This window comes from Panthera uncia, chromosome F2 (genome assembly GCF_023721935.1).
Source record: "Panthera uncia isolate 11264 chromosome F2, Puncia_PCG_1.0, whole genome shotgun sequence".
Classification (NCBI taxonomy): Eukaryota; Metazoa; Chordata; class Mammalia; order Carnivora; family Felidae; genus Panthera; species Panthera uncia.
Genome location: NC_064812.1, coordinates 1439029 through 1458405, shown reverse-complemented (window position 1 = coordinate 1458405; position 19377 = coordinate 1439029). Strand labels below are relative to the sequence as shown.

Below are 19377 nucleotides of genomic sequence, written 5' to 3'. Positions count from 1 at the left end.
GTCCCGCCCGAGGATCAACTTCCCACATGGCCCTGCCTCGCCCAGCACAGGAAGAAGTGGAGGACGTGGGGTGGCCGTTCCCTTCTCAGCCTGGAGGGCAGCCAGCTGTGAACTTGGGAGAGCCCTCTCCCTGCCGTGCACGTCGGGGTGGGGCCATCCAGCAGGGAGCCCCCCACACTAGGACCCTGCTGGGAGGGGGACTCCCAGACGAGCAGCCACAGGCTGTCACACCCAGGGCAGGAAGGGTTGGGAACACGCATTTATTTGAGGCACCAAGGCAGCAGGCAGACTCCAGTATGGGGTGGAGGGAGGGGGTGGGGGCCGCGGCTGGAGTTGGGGGTGGGAACCGATTCCTGGGTCCAGCAGTCAAGCCCAGATGCACTGGAACCCCGTCTTCCAAAAGGCTACCCTTAAAGTGGGGCGTAGAAATGCCAGAGAAAAGAAGTTCTGGTGTGGACTCGGGGAGCTCGGCGGCTGCTAATGCCGGACGCCTGGCACTTATCCCGCACACACACGGGCCCGGACACGGCCACACACTCGCACACACGCCACAGGGGCACCCGGCACACGCGTCCACACAGCTGAGTTTACACAGTCACCTGTGGCAACAGCACGCTTGCCCTTCTGGGACGCAGTGGCAGAGAGCACATCTTCCACACCACCTGGGGGCAGACACAGCCTGGACGGGGCAGGGCCTGGGGCTGACGTGTGCCTCCTAGAGTGTCCCCAGGACTCAGTTCTGACTCTGGGACCCTCAGGCTCCAGCCCTCATCCCTTCCCAGGTTCCCCGAGGAAGGTCACGTCACTGCCTGAGAAGTGAGGGCAGCTGGCCCCTCTTAGGGCAGGTGCAGGCCCGGGGGCCTGACGGGGGGGGGCGGGGGGGGGCCTGAGGGGGGGGAGGGCTGGGAGAACTGGGATCAAGCAGGGTGACGAGTCAAAGGAAGAGGGGCCGGGCCTTCCTTCCTGAGCTGGGGGAGTCTGGGCCGGCTGTAGGGCCCCAGCGGTCAGGGCCCAAGCCGCTGCAGGGCGGACAGCAGACTGAGCAGGAGCCCGAGGCCCAACACGGCGGCACTGGCCCTCAGCCCCCCGCCGGCCGTGCTGATGTTGCACAGGAAATTCTGGCAGCAATAGGTGCCCACAGACGCCACGCCGAGGTTGATGCTGGGGCTGGGGCAGATCGGGGAGCAGCCCTTGTTCAGGGTATGGCCGAAGTCCACCAGGTTCCCTAGGCGGGAAGACAAGGCTGTGAGGGTAAGGGCAGAGGGCAAAGGCCCAGGAAGCGGGGAGAGGCCGGCCGCCGGCACTCACGGATGCCGGCGGAGGCAGGCACCGGGGCTCACCGATGCCCAGATCCCGGCAGAGGCAGGTACCGGCACTCACCGATGCCGGCGGAGGCAGATACGGTCACGCAGTAGTTGTCCGAGTCCGAGCAGATGGTTGGTTTTAGGCAGTAGAAATTACTGTTCTGATTCGTGCAAGAGAAGCACACCAGGGAGTGAGCTGCAGAAGAAGGGGGGCATGCTGTAGGTGACACCTGTCTCAAGCCAGGGAACCTTCCCTTCCAGTCCTGAGCCAACACCAACACCCAATCATTTGCAGATGCTAACAGAGCAATGATCACATTCCAGACTCTGGCTGGAGACCCAAAAAGACAATGAATGACTGGGGACCCCGATCCTGAAGGGACTCCAGGGCCACCCAAGTGCACAGTGATGAGTGTGTTGGGGGCAGAACCCAGGCCTCCAGGGGGAGCAGGAAGCATGACCCCCCGCTTTGCTGGGGGAGAGGCCCCGCTAGGCCTCCTAGAACAGGTCCCACGGGAACTGGCCTGAAGGACCCCTGGGCACTGCTCAGGAGAGAAGGTAGAGAGAGAGTCGGGGAGGAAGGCCCAGCTCACTCACAGGCCTGGGGCCCCAAGGGCATCTCACCTTGCTCCACACCCAGAAGGGCAGCCAGCAGCACGGGCAGGAAGACCTTCATACTGGAGAAGACAGGTGTCCCGTCTGGGGTCTCACAAAGGCAAAGAAAGTGGCCCTGCCTGGAAGGACATCTGGTTGGAGGACCCGGGCTGCGTGCCCCATGCCTCCTTCCTCCCAGTGGAGCCAGAGCCCCTGGCCCTGGAGCCAGGCTGCCCCCATTGTGCAGATGGCAGGGGGGGCCTGCCAGCTTCCAGCAGCAGAGCCAGCACACAAAGGGTCTTTCTGTTCCACTCCTGACCCACCCCTCACTCGGTACACAGTCTTCCTGGTTAGGACCCCCCCCACCAAGCCTGTGCTGCTTGCGGATGGGGCCAGCTGAGGGAGCTCATTAGTCTCAGGACCAAACAGAAAGGGAGGCCAAAAAAGTGGCCCCCTGGTCGTGGTCCTGGGGGAGAGGACATAGTGGCCAGCGATATTAGCCAGGCTGCATCCAGAACCTTCCATGAGCCAGCTCCATTCCTGACACGGGGTCTCAGGGGCTGGGTGGGTGCACGAGGCACACTTAGCTGAGCCCCCACCTCCAGCCGCTTCCGTGCTGAGGGCGCGGGGTGCTTTCCATTCTGTGTGTTATTCAGTGCTGAAGTCAGCGAGCCCAGGAGTGTCTGTTCTTCCCCCATTCTGTGCCCAAAAAACAGGCTCAGGAGTCTGTGGGGGCTGCCCGGTGCCTACACCAGGACCCTCTTGTGGGCAGGGACCAGTGGCAGTGGGTGGAGAAAGCACTCGGAAGGTGACCAGCTGGCGTTCTGGCTCTCCGTTCTGCAGGAGGCATGGTGTGGGAGGAGCTGCCTGGTGCCTTCTGCTGGGGACAGCCATGGGCGGGGGATGGGCATTCTAGGCCTGGGAGCTGGTTCCCAGGCACTGGGAGGAAGGAGAATATCAGAGAGAGAACAGCACCACCCCCCCTCCCCCCAGCCCAGTCCTGGGTCTGGGCTGACATCTTGGGGTCAGGGACAGGAGCTGCAAATGCCCAGAAACGGTGTCATGCCCAGCGGGGGCTTGATCCCAGATCCAGACAGTTCAGGGAGGAAGGAGCCTCCCTCGTTTCCTCTTCTAGAAAGTAGGGTTTGGGCATGGAGAAGCCCTGAGCTGTTCTCAAGGAAGCTCTGGAATGCCCGGCCACCGTCCCCACTGTCCACTGCCAGGCACCCAATCAAACAGGCCCCACTGGGCTGAGTCCAGGCACTGGCTGGAGTGGATGGCAATTAGCAGGGTCCAGCAAAAGGAGCCCTGAGAGTGACCAGTGGGCTTCTGGGACAGCGCCATCTGGGACCCAGACTGCCTCCCCCAGGCTCATGGGCTGATTTCTGACAAAGCCAGGCATCCCGTGACTGGGGGCCAGCAGAGAAGTAAGAGCTAGTCCTCGCCCCCAGCGACGGGAAGGGGTCAGGTGGATCAGCGTGGGGGGCGGAGGCTCCTGGGCACCTCACACGCTTGCATAATCTTTGGCAGACAAGAAGCTTTCACGCCTCCCCTGGGTAGGCTCCAGTTCCAGGGGTCCCCCCGGGGAGGCCAGTGCATTCTCCCCATCCCATCGGCCCGCCAAGATCCCAGCCCCCTTCCCAAGTCAGGAAGGCTGCCCCTCCCCAGTCCCCTCGGGAGCGATGGTGGGGAACCTGGAGCTGGGTGACGGGCCCCATGCCCGCGCAGCTCTGGGTCACCCAGCCAGGAAGGGCGCCGGGTGGCGGTGTGCGCCCGCTCCAGCCCGGATCTCGGGGGATATTCGGGAAGACTGGGGGAGGGGAGTGGAGGCTCAGCCCCCTGGCACTGGGCCCACCCCTAAGCCCCGACTCCCGGCCTCCCCCGGACCCTCTGGCGTCTCCCCCGGCACCCTGCTCGCTCCCCCTACGCCCTGCCGGGCGCCGAAGGGGTCATCCCTGCTTCCCCGCCGGGATCCGGGCCCCGCCGACTCACGCGGGGCAGACGCAGGTCCACGGCCTCGCTGAGCTGCCCGAGCCTGGCGCCCAAACGCACGACACTCCCGGACTCCCGGCAGCCGAGCGGGCGGGGAACGGCGGGCGGAGTCGGCGCTCCGGCGGGCGGGGGGCGCAGGGGCGGGCAGGGGGCGGAGTCGCCGCTCCTTCGGGCGGGGGGGCGGAGTTATCTTTCCGGCGGGCTGGGGGCGCGCGGGGGGCGGAGTCGACGTTCCAGTGGGCGGGGCGGGGCGGAGCCGGCGCTCGTGCGGGCGTGGGGAGCTCGGTCGGCGCGCGGGGGTCGCGGTCGGCGTTCCCGCGGGCTGGGGGTGGGCGCGGAGGCTGGTCGGGGTCGGCGTGCTTGCTGGAGGCGTGGGGGACGCGCGCGCAGCGGGAGAGTCAGAGTTCCCGCAACCGGGCGGGGCTGGCGCGCCCCCACCCGGACTCCGAGCCCTGGCCCAGGGAGGTGTCGCTGGCCCGCTGGACGCAGGCCGCTGGACATCGCGGGGCAGCCGGGCGACGCTCCGCGAGCGTGTGTGGGCGGGGGCGGCCCCTCTCCGGGAAGGCTCGCGTCGCTTCTGCCCAGTGCGGTGGGAGCGTTTCCGACCCTGGGGCCGGCTGAGGGCGGCGAGGAGGCAGGGACCTTGCCCCTGGCACGTCGCGCCCTCTGCTCCGGGCTGCCTGTGGTCCTCGGCTCCCGGCCTCGCCTCGGGGCTGAGCCGTGAGCTCTCCCGTGGGTTGGGGAGGGAGGTCGGAGGGGGGCAGTGGTGGCGGGCCACAGGGATCCCCGGCGACGGTCCATCTTTGCTCGTTCTGGACCCCTTTTTCCTCTGGGCGCAGGGCCGCTTCTGATGTGGCTGCGCCCCCCTGGGCCAAGACACTCCGCCAGGATGCTCTCAGGCCCCCAACTCACTCTGCAGCCGGGGTGGGGCGGGTGGGGGGGTCCGTTCCCAAAGCCAGCCTGATCTGACCTCCCGGCCTGAGCCTAGGGGGCCGTTAGAACAAAGCCTGATGGCAAAGCCTTTCATGGGTCCTCTCAGTAGATAGTCCCTGGCTGGACCTGCACCACCCGCTCTGGGCAGCACCCCCCCACCCCCCGCCGTGTCCCTGCATCCTGCCTGCCATTGGCCAGGGAGGGAGACCACGCACAGCCCACGGGGAGCTGAAGATGCTGTGTTTTGCCCACAGGCCAGGGCTGCCTGGCCCTCCTCGCCTCCTCCCTTTGCCGGTTTCTTCCTCTTCTTGTAGAGACCTGCAGTTTGCTGAGTCTCTGCCACCTTCTTGTTTTTGAAATATACTTCACACATTCACAACACACTTCCGGTGGGGAGCTATGGCACCTGGCCTTGTCTCTCAGCCTTTCTCAGTGGCACCTGGGTGACAGTGGAGGAGGGCCCCAGAGGAAGAGGCTTCTTAACTTTATAGTCGGGGAGGGGAGGGGGAAGGAGCTGAGGGGAGGGGGAGGGAGCTGAGACAGAATGGCAGAGTGGCTGGGATGGAGCTGGATGGGAATAGGGACCCTATAATGGCACCGGACACGTGGGAAAGGTCTGGGGGTGCATTAGGCACCATGTGACCATGTGAGTGTGCAGGGCGGGGATATGAGTGGATGTGTGGCTGGTGTGTATGAGTATGCATGTAAGTGTGTGTGTGTGTGTGTGTGTGTGTGTGTGTTTGTCTTCACAGTGTCAGGATCAGGGTCAGACCTTGCCTGGTTTTCCGTAACATCCAGATGACGTGGGAGAGATCAATTTGGGAAGACTTTGGGGGCTCTTTCCTTGGAGGCTGAAGGTGGGGCTCTGTGTGTGTCACAAAATGTCCCCAGCCAAGGAGTGGTGGCATCTGTGGGGTTCCATGTTCCCCAGGGACATGCAGTAGGTTCCTCTTCTGGACCTGACCTCTGGAGGGCAGGATGGGGGCCTTGGTGGCACCTTCTCATCCTTTCCCCATGCAGCACCTTGCTGGTATCTTAGTCTCAGCTTTGGGCTTATCCTGGAAGGGGGAGTGTGAAGTTCCTTTGGCGCGCAGGGCCCGTTCCCACCTTCCTGGAAGGGAAGTGGATGAATCTCGGTCCCCACAGGAGGCATACATGTTATCTTGGCCCTGCCCATCCGTTTGGGCATGGGCCACTTCCTTGTTGATTCCCTCCAGCAGGTCAGCCCTTGAGGACAGGGGAATCCGTGTGCCCAGCACCCAGACCACCTCTGGCCCATGGCGGGTGCTCACCCATGGTGAGTGAAAGCAAAAGTAGGCTCTGCCTTGAGACAGGACCCTGTGATTCAGAGGGCTCTTGTGTGAACAACCGACTCACAAAATGTCCCCAAGGTCACTGCCACATGTCAGCCAGGAGACTCCAATATCCTTAAAAAAATGCAGACTCAAATCTGAACACATGTGGCCAAGCCAGGGGGTTTGTGCAATGCCGGATGATACAATCTGTGGGGTCCTTTGGGAAACCGGGGTGGGGAGGCCAGGCTGGCTCCCTCCAAGCTTGCTCTCAGTATGTAGTCAGTTGGGCAAGTCTGAACAGGTGGGGGTCGTGGCCATGCCCTGGAACCCATTCCTCCTGAAGGAGACCCCGCATCCAGGGGCTTGGCATACCCGGGAGCTACCGGCCAGAGGGGTTCCTTGGGCTCAAAGTGATGGCAGGAGGGTTCCTCTAATAGGCCTGCCCACCCCCCTCCCCGTGGCAGGCTGCTCACACTCCCTCCTTCAATCCAGAACTGTGGGAGCCTGCTTCGTGTACATTGGACACCCACTGGAGCGGTCGGGTGTGTATCCACCTGCCCGAGGGTCTGGCTGTGCCTGTGACTCCTCTACGTCTGCTTCCCTTTCTTGGGCTTGTCAAGAACTTTGAGTTTGCAAACTAACTGTACATTTCCTGGGTCAGCTTCCTCTCCCCTACCCCACCCCCAACCCCAGCACAGACTGCTTTTTCTTTCCCTGTCTTAGTTCGCCCCACCTCTGATTGGGCAGACACTGTCCTGAGGAGGGCCCAATGGGTAGAGGGAGGTGGGTGCAGCCCTGGCGAAATGTCCCCCCACATGGGCAGGAGCTGGTGCCTTCTCACCCTGCAAAGGGCCCGGGTCCCCACTGCAGCTGTGCCTGGCCCCAGCATCCAGCACCCCACTACAGGCCTGCCGGCTCCAGGGTCCCCACGCTAGCCGGGTTGGTCCAGAAGGCTCTGCTGTGACCCCTGAAGGGATGACCGAGTGAAGCAGTGGGAGAGTCCACACAGCACAGAGGCCCAGATGCTCCGGGACGGAGACGGAGTGGCATCCACGCAAGTGACCCAGCCCTCCCGCAGTCAGGCACATTTAGTTTTCCAGCCTTGGTTCCCGAAGTCCCTGGCTGAGCCCAGAGAGAAGGAAGGCCAGCACTGGTGAGTACTTCGGAGGCCTCTGGTCACCGCTGCTGACGGAAGCTTGGTCGGTGCCCTGGGAAGGTGGCATCCCCCAGCTGGGTAGGGGAGTAGGAAGGCCAGCAGGCAGGAGCAGCGGGTGCTGTGCCTCTCCCAGGGTGTATGTAACCTTTCCTACGTGCTCTCGGGGGAGTTTTCTCCTGGCCGGGACTGCTGAGGCTTGGGTTATGGGCCCTTTGAGTTGGGGGGGGGGGGGCGCACATTTGCTGCTGGATGTCTCCCGTCCTGTCCAGGGTCTGGACCCAAGTGTGAACGTGGTTAGGCAGGTCCCGGTTGGGTCCCTGGCCCAGGAAGGCGGCGTCCTGAACTGGGAAGGAATGGTGGCCGTTGCCCTCACCAGTGCAGAAGAGGTATCCATAGGGCCACTCTTGGGACCTGAGCTAACAGGAACCTGGCTTGGGGTGCTGAGTCTGCAGAGGTGGCTGTGGGGTGCAGAGAGCGTAAGAGGTGTCATTTTCCGGCATTCTGCCATCTCATTGGAAGAGGGAAGCACCCATCCCCCGCCCCCGGGTGTGTCGGGCAGCCACGGGCTGTCTGTCCGTCTGTCTGCGGGTGCTGTTCCGAGGCTGCTGGCGGGTGCTGTTGGCCTCCTTGGGCCCCAGCATCAGCCTCTCAGTGGCCCCGTGCTCCCACCTGGAGCTGCCCACCCTGCCCCGGGGCCTGGGGACTCCTACTGCTCAGGTCCCTGCTTAGGGGTCCCGTGGGAAAGTGTGCAGGCCCTGGCCCCCCTCTCCTGCCACCTTGTCTCATGTAGGGGCAGAACCCGGGCTGGGAGCCAGCCACGGAGGTCTTGGGCTGGGCCCTGCAGGCCTCTACCACTCTGGGGCTCTAGCTGGGTCGGAGGCAAGGCCACGTGTGGCAGTGGGGCCTCAGCGTGTGAGGAGAGCAGCCCAAGGGACTGGCAACTGCTGTGTGGCTCTGTACCCCTGCCTTATCTCTGGGGGCCCAGCTCCGCATCTCCCAGTGGAGCCTCAGCACACCCCTCTCAGGCTGGTTCCCACTTGTCTTGGAGTCCAAAGCGCTACTGTGATTTCAGAGCATCTGCTCCAACCACAGGCTCCCACCTCAGATTTGCACATCTGTTCCCAGTCCCAGAACAGGAAGTCTGCCCCAGGCCTCCTTGGCCTGCACCCTTGCTTCTCTGCTCAAGTGCCCATATCGGGGCGCTCTCTCCCCTCCTGCCGGGGTGGTCCCTGCCGCTCCCCCCTGACATCCAGTACTGCCTGGGAAGTACTAGGTGCTCGGTGAATACCAGACGAGTACATTTGAATGGAAACACAGCTCGAAAGCTGGTGCTGTGGGTAGAAAGTCACACCTAGAATTCAGAAGTGTGATGTTTGCAAGAATAGCACTGCGGGGGTGGGGGGTGGGGGGGGATTGGCAGGAGGGAGCGCTGCAGGAAGGGGTGTTGGGGCCACAGTCTGCGGCTGCTTCACACACAAGACTGCAGGCTTCCTGGAGGCACAAGCCAAGACCCTCCTCAAATGACCTTGTGGCCAGCTGGGTGGAGCCTCTGTGACTGTGCCTGCGGAACGCTGCGCGTCAGCAGACTCAGAAGGGCTCTCAGATGGCGCGCGTGGGAATCAGTCGCAGGATTTGTCACAGAGCACCGAGAAGCCCCCTTACCTAGATGATGGCTGTCCCAGGACAAGTTAAGGATCTTCAGAGTGAAAACTTTCTTTTATCTTTTAATTTCTCCAAGTTAAGGACATAGGGCAGTGGCCGATAGAGAAGCTGGGGTCCAACAGGCCCACCGGGGCTGGGGACCTGGAGGCTGATATTTGTTGACGGTTGATGGAGACACAGAGGGCAGGGGCCTCCCTTACAGCAATGCCTGGGGAGCTCCCCACCCGAGCGTACCTGGAAAGACACTACTCCTATTTGGCTTTAAAAGGTCCTGGCCTGGTCTCAACTAGTGATCAGCCAGACCCCGCGTCCCACCAAGTTCTGGGCCCTCCAGTGGTGTTGCGTAGCCCCTGGTGGGGGCCTCCTGCACAAGGCGGGTGGCCTTGGGAGGCTCCCTCTGTCACCAGCCTTAGGGCCGTATCCCAGTCCCCGGGGGGCTTGACGGGAGCCAGGGTCACAGGGGGTCATCAGCATGGGTCAGAACATTGGCCCAGAGGACTGCCCGCCCCCCACACTGCCCCCCTTCTAGCCAGCTTCCCCCTCCCTCCCAGCCCCAGGGGAGCCCTGCAGAACCTGGGAGCCTTCTTCCCCTCCCCACCTCCAGAAAAGCCCTGCCCAGAGGGACCACCTCCAGCACCGCCCCCTCCCTCACCCGCCCCTTCCCTTTCCCTGACCCCTCCCTGTTTCCCTGCCGTAGGCTGTGGTCGGTCTGATCCAGCTGGGTCTCCATTTTCCTGGACACTCTGTGGATTCACTCACATGGTCTGGGGACAAGCCGGCTTCATCCTTTCCCTGCTGTCCCTGCCCTGGGCCCCGGTCAGGACCCTTCAGGCTGGCCCAGCGGATCTCCCCAACTTGAGTGTTTGCGGTATGGGAAACAAAGTCAAAAGAAAAAAGTAAGTTCCCTTACTGCCTACAGCCCAGCGACAAGTCCTTGAAACAGGCAGAGTGGCATTCCTATAGGAGCTGGCTGCCTCCATGATGACACTTTGCTCAGGGCAAAAGGCAATCTTATCCCGACCCCCCAGGATCCCGTAAGTCTACTTTAACATATAAAAACTCCTTTGGAAACTTCCTTTATCTCTACCCCCCAAGATATATGCTGGCGATCATCCTCCCCCGCTTATGGCGCCTCATATACATCTGAAGGAGACTTACTCTGTCCCTAACCCCGGCCCAACCTGACGGTATATAATCAGTCACCGGTCACAACCCCAGTGCAGCTCTTCCTGCCTACAGGTCCCGTCCCCGTGCTTTATTTATTTTTTTTTAATTTTTTTAAAGTTTTTATTTATTTTTGAGACAGAGACAGAGCATGAGCAGGGAAGGGGCAGAGAGAGAGGGAGACATAGAATCTGAAGCAGGCTCCAGGCTCCCAGCTGTCCGCACAGAGCCCGATGCGGGGCTCGAACTCACGGACCGTGAGATCATGACCTGAGCCGAAGTCGGACGCTCAACGGACTGAGCCACCCAGGCGCCCCCCCCCCCACCCCGTGCTTTAATAAAACCATCTTTTTACACCGAAGACGTCTCAAGAGTTCTTTCTTGGCTGTCAGCCCTGGAACTCCCCCGCCCCCAACAGAAGCCCATCACTGGGGCGCCTCCCCTCTCACAGGAAATCTGCTTTGAGGTAGGCAAGGCGCCCTGGGGGGCTGGGAAGAGCCCTCCAGGGGGAGACCGGCTGCAGTCCGGCTGGGGGTGGGACCCTGTCCGCGGTCCCTGCAGCTCTGCCTGGTGGGTGCCAGGGGCCCACTTAGGTGGGAGAGTGTGTGTGGCTCTGAGTTTGTCCAACTCCAGCTGGCAGGCTGGGACTGACCCGCTGCCACCCCAGCTGAGGGGCAGGAACCAGCCATCCGTGGTCCCTGGGAGCCCAGGCAGCTGGGGGCTGGACGTGCCTCACACAGACAGAGCCTCACTCCAGACTTTGACTTCAACATGACCCTACAAACAGCCAGCGGGGTGGCCCATCAGAGGAGGCTTCCTTGGGCAGCGATGGCCTGGCTTCGGCGCCCTTCGGTGCCTTGTCTTCCCCCGAGCTGGCTCCAGAGCTCCATCCGCCTTGTGCCCCTGGGCAGCAGCCAAGCTTAGCCGGCAAAGGCAGCGGCTGCGGGCCCCGGGAAGCCTCTCTGACCTTTTGCAGACTGGCCTATTTGTCAAGTTTCTGCGAGGAAACGCAGAAAACTCACCCCGCGGCGTACCAAATGGGAAAGGAGGTGAGTTGGGCTGTCCCCCGGCCCAGGGGGTAAGGATAGAGTCCGCCCCGCCAAGAGAGGGCGGGTTCCCGGAAGCCCAAAGGTCCCGCCTCGGCCCCTCTCCTCACACCCTGCCACCAACCGCCCCTCCACCCCTCAGGCCAACTCCCTGTGCCAGAAGGGAAGAGAAGGGAAGGGGAGGGGAGGGAAGGGAAGGGAAGGCAAGGGAGAGGCGGGGGAGGGGGGAAGTGGGGAGGGGAGGGTGAGGAGGGCTGTCAATCTGGGTGCTTCGGAAGCAGACCCCAGGGGAGAGTGAGAGGTTCCGGAGAGGGGTGCTCAGGGGCTCTACGAAGTATACGGGAGGAGGAAGCAGGGAGGAGGGGGGCAAAGCCTTCTGGCCCGGTGCGGGGAGGGCAGGAGGGAGGCCTGGGAGAGGGGCGCTGCTCTGGAGGGCAGCTGGGGAGCGCCCGTGGAGGAGCAGGTGGGTGTGGGGCAGGGTCCCCGAGGATCTTTGAGCCGTTCACACAGCTCATGACTTTGGGTCCTTGAGTTCCCCGACACCCCCGGAGCCAGGCGTCAGTCTGGGCCCGGGGAGGATTCTCTCTGGGCCAGGGGTGGGATTCAGGCCGTGGCGGAGGCCGGCCGCAGTCCTGCCTTTTCCCGGGGCGAGGGGGGGGGGGGCACGAGCCTCCCCCACCCCTCCAGGAGGCTGGTGCCTTAGTGAGTACACCTTTCCACATTTGTGACCCAAATCCTATACATGTATCTGCAATATATATATAAATCCTCCTATCCTTCCTGTGTCGGGGCACTCGGTATTTTCTATTCTACCCAGTTCTGTCTCGCTCCACTCTATTTTTGTATTTAAAAACATCTAATCAAAAGCCCCTATTACTGATGTCACATCAGCCTGGAAGGCACCACAAAAGCCCCTAGTTCACGACACTTATCTTTCAGAAGGCTTATGAGGCCCTTCTTAGAGGAAATCGAGTTGCCTAAGTAACTAATTTCCGTTCGTGAAAGAAACGGAATGTTCAGTGCAGATGAACTTGACCTGAGCTGTGGAAGCGGCGCCTGGCCCCGCTGTGAAGTGCGGGTGGCCTCCTGGAGTCCCACAGGCGCCCCCCACACCTGGGGACCCTCCGAGGGGTCCCCTGTGCCCTCGAGCAGAGCAGGCGGCGAGCAGGCGGCGAGCGGGCTGCAGGAAAGGAGCCCCGCGGGCGCGACCCGCTCCTGGGGCCTCCCAGGCTCCGCGTCAGCAGCGCCTCCTCTCGTACAGGAGCTCGGAGCCCGGGGGAGCGCTGACTCGGGTCCGCGGGTCCACCCAGAGATGGGCAGAGGGGGGTCAACTCGCGGTCTGGGGCAGGAGGAGGGGGGCGGTGGGAGCCTCTTGGGCGGGGGGAGGGAAGAGAAGCTGAGGGGTGGGGTGAGGCAAGGATGGGCAGACACAGCCGGGGAGGAAGAGGAGCACAGGCCTGGGGGCGCCCGGACCACGTGGGCGGGTGGCGAGCCTACGCTGAGTGCGCGCACGCGCGTGCACGAGCGGATGAGCCGCAGTACCGGTACGTGCCTGTAGGGGGAGCCAGGTAAGAAGACTTAGCCCACCTGTAGACTCTTCGTCTGCCCTCCGAGGAAAGCGGTGCACCCCCTACCGGGTGCAGCAAAGGACAGGGTTCCCCACCTCCCCTCTCTTACAGCATTCGCTTGAGAAAACTTGTCCTTGTGAATTCTTTCGCTGCCCCTTGGAGATGCATTTCAGTCTCTCCAAGAGGGGACTGGAGGATGGGCTGTGAGAGCCGATGGTGGGTGCCGTCCCCCAGGCCTACTCCTTCGTCTGGAGACTCGGAACCAGGGGGCTGCCCCTGCGTGGCGGGTGAAAGGTGAGGTTGCCAGCGCCCTTGCCATCCCTCCCATGCACCCACACTCCGGTTCAGTGCTGATTCAATAATATAATTTGATGAAGTTTTGGGGTGATGGTGGAGTGGTCTGTAGCCGACGACCAAGAAAGAATTCTTGAGGACGTCTTGGTGCAAAAAAGAGTGATTTTATTAAAGCACGGGGGCAGGACCTGTGGGTAGGAAGAGCTGCACTGGGGTTGTGACAAGTAACTCATTATACACCCTCAGGTTGGGAGGGGATCAGGGATACAGTCTCTAAGGTATTTTCGAAGCAAGGTTTCCAGGACCTTGAGGGGCTAACCGTTGCTACGGAAACACCACTTATTACTGTTTCATAAACCTCACTCGCGAGGTTTCAGATGCATATCCAGGGCCATAAGCTTGGAGTATGATTGCCAGCATATATCCTGGGGCAGTTGAGACAAAGGAAGCTTCCCAAGGAATTTTTATATGTTAAAGTAGACTTACAGGAGGGGGGATTGGAGGGGGTGGGAGGGGGCCAGGACAATGTTAAGCCAAGGTTCCCTTTTGTCCCCAGCAAAGTGTTATCATTGAGGCAGCTGAGCTCCTAGAGGGAGGTCACTCTGCCGGTTTCAAGGACTTGTCAATGGGCTGTAGGCAGTAAGGGAACTTAGTTTTTATTTGCCTTAGTTTTCCACATCACCATGGCAAGCACTTAAACCCCTTTCCTTTGTTCTTGGGCAGCCAGGAGTGTCTGAGGAATATCCCACAGATCCCACCGGGGAGTGTGGGAGGTGCCAGCCTGTATTTTGCCCTCAGCGACGCCCCCCCCCATGCTCCCTCATCATATCCCCCTGAACAATTTTGACCCTTAAATCTTTCAGGTTGCTGAAGGTGGAAGGTCTCATCTTCTGTAGCTTCTTCCTGCTGAGAAGGGGTGTAGAGACGTCCCTACCTACATGGGTCCATATCGGTCAGGTGAGGAATGCATGAAGGAATCACAAAAAGCAGAGGCAGCTGAATCCAACATGGACAGTAAGGTGGTGTCTCTGTGGGTAAGGATCGTCTGTCGTCGAGAAGCCATTGCAGCGATGGGATCTCTGCACCAAGCAAAAGGACACGGGAGAAAACAGCAAAACCTAATTCGAATGACTAGAAAGATTAGCTCGAATAAAAGTTCTTTGGTAGTTGACAAGCATCCTCCAGTCCAAGAGTTTAACCAATCGTCAACGGAAAGAGAGGGATTGCGTAAAACATCACTCTGAGTATTCGGGTCAGTTAGAAATCCCGAAACATTTGTGTGGTCGTCTGGAGCGCACACACAGCACTTTGTTTTTGTGAGAGTGTAAGTTCCACGTTGTGCGGCAGTTAGAACATCTAATGCCATTCTATTTTGTAGAACCGTTCCATGCATTTGAGTTATTTTAGTATTTAATACTATAATGTTAGCTTGAGAGTCATTTAAGGCCTTCACCGTGTAACAGACGGTGTATTGCCATCCTATAGACTCTGTTTTGTTCAGTAAGCAATCAGATCATTAATAAGAGGTATTGTTTTTAGAAACAAGAAAAGTAGAGGTTAATAGAGCAAACTACAAACCCAGGTCCTCCCTGTGCTGCCAGTGAGATTTTTAGATGTCTGGCTTGGAGCCTCCTCAGATGAGAGTGAGAACAGGCAGCAGGAATCAGATGGGTCTTTCTGGTTTGTAACTCAAATGCCTGTGGTGGTCCTTTTGAATGGCCCATTGTAAGAAGGAATTGTTAGTACAAATTGGGAGAGGAGAATGAAAAGGAAAGATACAACATCATAAGAGAAGTTTGAGGTCTTCCACAGGCTCGAAAGAATAAGAAGGCACATTAGTTTGCTCATTGACTTCCCGGAAGGGGGGCACAGGTTTTACTTAGATACGGGAGCCCATGAAGAGTGCCCCTGTAACTTACTGCAGTGGGAGGACATAATATGACCCAGTAAGGGCCTTCTCATTTTGGAGTTAAGTCCCCTGCTGTATTAGACTTTTAATCCTTTACAGAAACCAGGGATGGGTTTCTAGTAACTGTCAGATCAGGTTTAGGGAGGACATGGTTTGCCTATTTAGAGGTTTATGAATTAACCCAGCCTCGAGTGAATAATAAAGCACTGTAGTCTTCATCTATTGATAGGTTGACAGTGAGAAAAGTCTTTGCATACGGTTGTTCCAGGAGTCTATCCCACTTTCCCGTTGTTTAAATAATCCTATGCCCACGGGGTCTTATTATTACCCCCACAGAACAACAAGCACAGAAGATTTTCTATACATGAAATATTGTGACAATTTTTCTGAAGTTTACATCAAGCCGTCTAGTTTAGGCCAACAGCAAACATTTAAAGACAATCAGAGCTGGAATTTAACATCCATAAAGGTGTGTTATTGAAACAGCGTTTCTCTCTAAAAACTCTCATTTCCAGAGACAGCCAAATCAAGCCTAATTTGTTTGCAAAACAAGTCCAGTTTTAACAAACTTGGCCTAATGATTTGCATAAGCTCAGCAGGAATAGTCATTGATCATAGGGATCTTTTCAAGTTTGCTTTGCTGGAACCTTTTATAAGGAATCTCCAGGTTGAAATTTTAGTAGCCTCTCCAGGCCGGAAGCGAAGCCAAGTACTTCCATCGACAGTCCTGCAATACGTGTAGACTTGGGCGAATTGCTCTCCACGAGGTCCCCAATGTATCCTGAAGTCCCTGCACCTGCCAGGGAGGGACATTTTTTACCCACCTTGTGAGGTTGCTGGGAACTCTGTAAGCAGGTATCAGGCCAACATTTCCAAGATCCTTAGAGCTGTATGGTCATATCCGAGTCTATGCATGACTCTCATATATGACATTCCAGTCAAAGCCTTGGTAAAATAACCAGTATTTCCAATGGTGTCCTGTTACAAGGAGAACAGATTCTTATTGAAATTATGCAAACAATTGTAATTGCCATGAAAGAAAGAATACTGTGAGAGTTTTTGAGTTTCAGAGGGTTTAGGCAGAGAGAAAAGTTCAACGCTTCAGTTTGATGACATTTTTTAGATATCTTAAGAGAAAGTTTAAAGAAAGGTTTTAAAAAAAATTTTTTAATGTTTTATTTATTTTTGACAGAGAGAGAGAGACAGAGCATGAGCAGGGGAGGGGCAGAGAAAGAGGGAGACACAGAATCGGAAGCAGGCTCCAGGCTCTGAGCTGTCAGCACAGAGCCCGACATGGGGCTCGAACTCACAGACCGTGAGATCATGACCTGAACCGAAGTCGGATGCTCAATCGACTGAGCCACCCAGGCTCCCCAAGAGAAAGTTTCCTTAATCTGGAAGAGCAAACATTAGAGAACCAGCACTATTTCAAACAAGAGTCACAAAACTATAATCTTCTTCAGTTCATTTAGTCCCATGTTCCTAATTCTTGTTTAATTTGAATGCAGCTTTTTAGTTCTGCCCATTTTAGTATTAATCTTAAAGATGCCAAATACCTGTATTTGTCCTAAAAAAAAAAGTCCTTTTCGTGAATCTCCTTGAAGATGAAATATGTTTTGTGAGAGAATAAGAACAATTATAAATGACAAAATCTCAGAAATGGACATTGTTAAAGATCTGATAAGAGGGGCGCCTGGGTGGCGCAGTCGGTTAAGCGTCCGACTTCAGCCAGGTCACGATCTCGCGGTCCGTGAGTTCGAGCCCCGCGTCAGGCTCTGTCTCTCTCTGTCCCAAAAATAAATAAAAAACGTTGAAAAAAAAATTAAAAAAAAAAAAAGATCTGATAAGAGTTCATTATGATGCAATTGACAAGGGAATTCAGTTAATTGTGACACATAACACTTCAATAATCAGAATATCAAGTGAAGGCCTTATACCAAAACCTTAAAACTTTAGGAATTGCATATATATTCGGGCAGTTGCAGCATTTACCTGTGCAATACAACCTAAGGTTTACCATTGTACAATGGTGCTTTTCCCAGTAACTCAGCACCCCGAATAAAATGCCTAATTGGTCGAAAAAATTTCATTTACAATTTAAATCTTGGAAGTTTGTTAAAACCTTAGAAAGTTGTAAAGCACATCCTAAATAGGGTTACAGATCATTAAAATCTTAATTTATTTACCCAACATGGCAATAAGAGATCTTAAAGGCAAATATGTGTCATTCTATGTTGCTAGCAAAACCTAGCTACTTAAACATTGAGAAGTTTTAACTTTAACTAATCAAAGACCTGATAAAAAGGAAACCTAAAATTAAAAAAAAAAAAAAAAGGAGGAAACCTAAAGCTTTGGTTTTCCTGGCAGACAAAAGACAAAACAAACAAACAAACAAACAACCTTTGTTTACATTGTCTTATCAAGAGTAGATCAACAGTCCAAGAAAACTTTGTCTTTTGAACAGACAGACAAGCAGAATTTCAACCTTAGGCCAGTGTACTTCCAAAATTCCATTCATCTCAACCTTAGACCATCCTGAGCACACATAGAATTCCTTTCCAAAGATTTCCCTTCATGAACCTTCTACAACTTTCCTTTGCCTTCAAATTTTGTCCCAAGCCATTTCTCTCCAACCAACCAGTCTCATTTAGGACAAAATCATTTTCTTTAACCTTCAACCAAAAAAAAAATGTATTTCCATTCATTTTATCTTTCTTACACATCTCCTACTTTCCTACATACAGGGTTGCTTTCCTTATTTCCATCCGTCTTAAGTATACTTAGCAGAATTTTAACTTAGAAACCTTAGTCCCCAAGGAAAACTTAGGAACCAATCATAAACTGTTACACCAGCATTCATTAGATAGCGAATTCATGAGTCAATTAAGCACAAAGCATGTTTTTCAATAGACCCAAATAGTCTTAGTTTCTCTGCAATAAGTCAAAAGCAGATAAACCTTATGTTTAGTAATCCATGCTTTACTAAAGCACTCCGTTCGGTTTGGAAAAGACCTAGATGTCCAAAGAATTTGCTTTCATTTGTCATGCAAACTTTAAAGCAAAATTTTAAAGTTTCAGGTTACCAAAGACTTTGGAAGCTATCTTAACAATTACCCATGAAAACTTTGAGAGAGACAAAATTAACCATTATTTTAAGTCATCTTTTTGCCAACAAATTGCAACAGAGATAACATGAGCTTATTTGACCTTTAGTAAACCTTGGTAGAATAAAAGTTTCGTATTTAATGCTGATAACTCTAAAGATAAGTCTGTCTTAATTAAACCAGCAAACTTAAATTAGTTTAAACAAATATGTTCAACTTGGGTCCACTTAAAAGACAATCTGATCCCCGTTGTCCGTTTTTGCCTGGGACACTGTGGGCAAATCTGAAGTGGGCGGTCCAAGGGGTGCTCTTTGCTCCTTGACGTTGAGGGTGGGAGGAGGAGCCAGGGGTGCCTGAGACACTGAGGGTGGTAAAGGAACCAGTTATGCAGGCTGCACCCAAGGTGGTGCAGAAACAGGAGGAGGGGAAGGGAGAGCAGAAGGCAGAAAGGGAAAATTTCCCAGTTCTAACCTTGTCAGCTCTGTCAGAGGCACAGATGCCACGGTTTTTGTTCTGCCAAAGTGGAAATAGACAGTCCATGTCAGGCTAGAGAATACAGGGAACTTTCCCGAAACAAATGGAGTTTCAGTGGTGGCTTGGGAATATTCCTTAAAGTCCCCTTCCTGAGGTAGACTAATCACAGTTGGCTCCAATTATCATAGTCATTAACCCAGGAGATGAATGAGGGAGAGGTCCTCACATCTATTAGGGGTAAGAATAGAGAGTCAGTGTTCCCTTTATTGGGATGGCCTGTGTTTCCTCCTGCGACCTGGATTTACTTGGACGTCCAATATGTCTAAAGGGGGTCTATTAACCTGGTTGGTCCTTAGGCACATTCTGCAAGAGGACCTCAGGTCCAGATCCTCATACCTCTGTCCATTTGCCCTGTTTGCTGAAGAAGAGATCTAACTGCTAGATCCTACTAAGGCCATGCAGGGTTACAGGGAATCAGTCCTTTCCTAAATTTTGCAATCCAAATTGTTCCCAGTGGGTTAAAAAGGCATCCCAAGGGAGAGTCCTTGGGGACTGAGGAGAAGCTCCCATGCTCCTCCTAGAGAGAAAAGTAAAAAGAAAGGAGAAAGAAGGTCCATTACCCCTGAAACCGCCCCCCCCCCCAACTCTTGGGTGACATCCCATGGACAGGATATGTCAGAATTTCCTGGTGTCAAAGTGACCCAAGGCATCCCTCGAACAAAGCCACTATGACCACCGACCAGCTGACTGAGGGTCCCTGAAGGGATGCTAGGGTCCCCCCGCTTCCCCATTGCATTCTAGACTACAGATGGGTGCCTGGCATATGGACCAAAATATTGTACCCTGAAGCCCATGCCCTAAAAGGCAGTGCCTCAAAGAACA

The 19377-nt window shown here is 56.1% G+C and overlaps 1 protein-coding gene across 1 annotated transcript; it reads right to left on the bottom strand.

Moving 5' to 3' along the window:
- Positions 1-246: 246 nt before the first annotated feature.
- Positions 247-3996, bottom strand: LY6E (lymphocyte antigen 6 family member E). Its single transcript, XM_049632834.1, has 4 exons — positions 3891-3996; positions 1929-2038; positions 1381-1500; positions 247-1225 (listed from the first exon to the last, which is right to left on the bottom strand). Exons 2-4 carry the CDS (start codon positions 1978-1980, stop codon positions 1005-1007), a joined length of 393 nt encoding a protein of 130 aa, XP_049488791.1. The 5' UTR covers positions 1981-2038; positions 3891-3996; the 3' UTR covers positions 247-1004.
- Between the last annotated feature and the right edge of the window lie 15381 nt (positions 3997-19377).

Bases quoted from the DNA above. Each gene is read 5' to 3' on its own strand.
- LY6E (XM_049632834.1), bottom strand. From the start codon at position 1,980: ATGAAGGTCTTCCTGCCCGTGCTGCTGGCTGCCCTTCTGGGTGTGGAG. The intron at 1,501-1,928 runs GTGAGATGCCCT...CTTCTTCTGCAG, and splicing joins CCTTCTGGGTGTGGAGCAAG to CTCACTCCCTGGTGTGCTTC. The intron at 1,226-1,380 runs GTGAGTGCCGGT...CTTCCCGCCTAG, and splicing joins ATCTGCCTCCGCCGGCATCG to GGAACCTGGTGGACTTCGGC.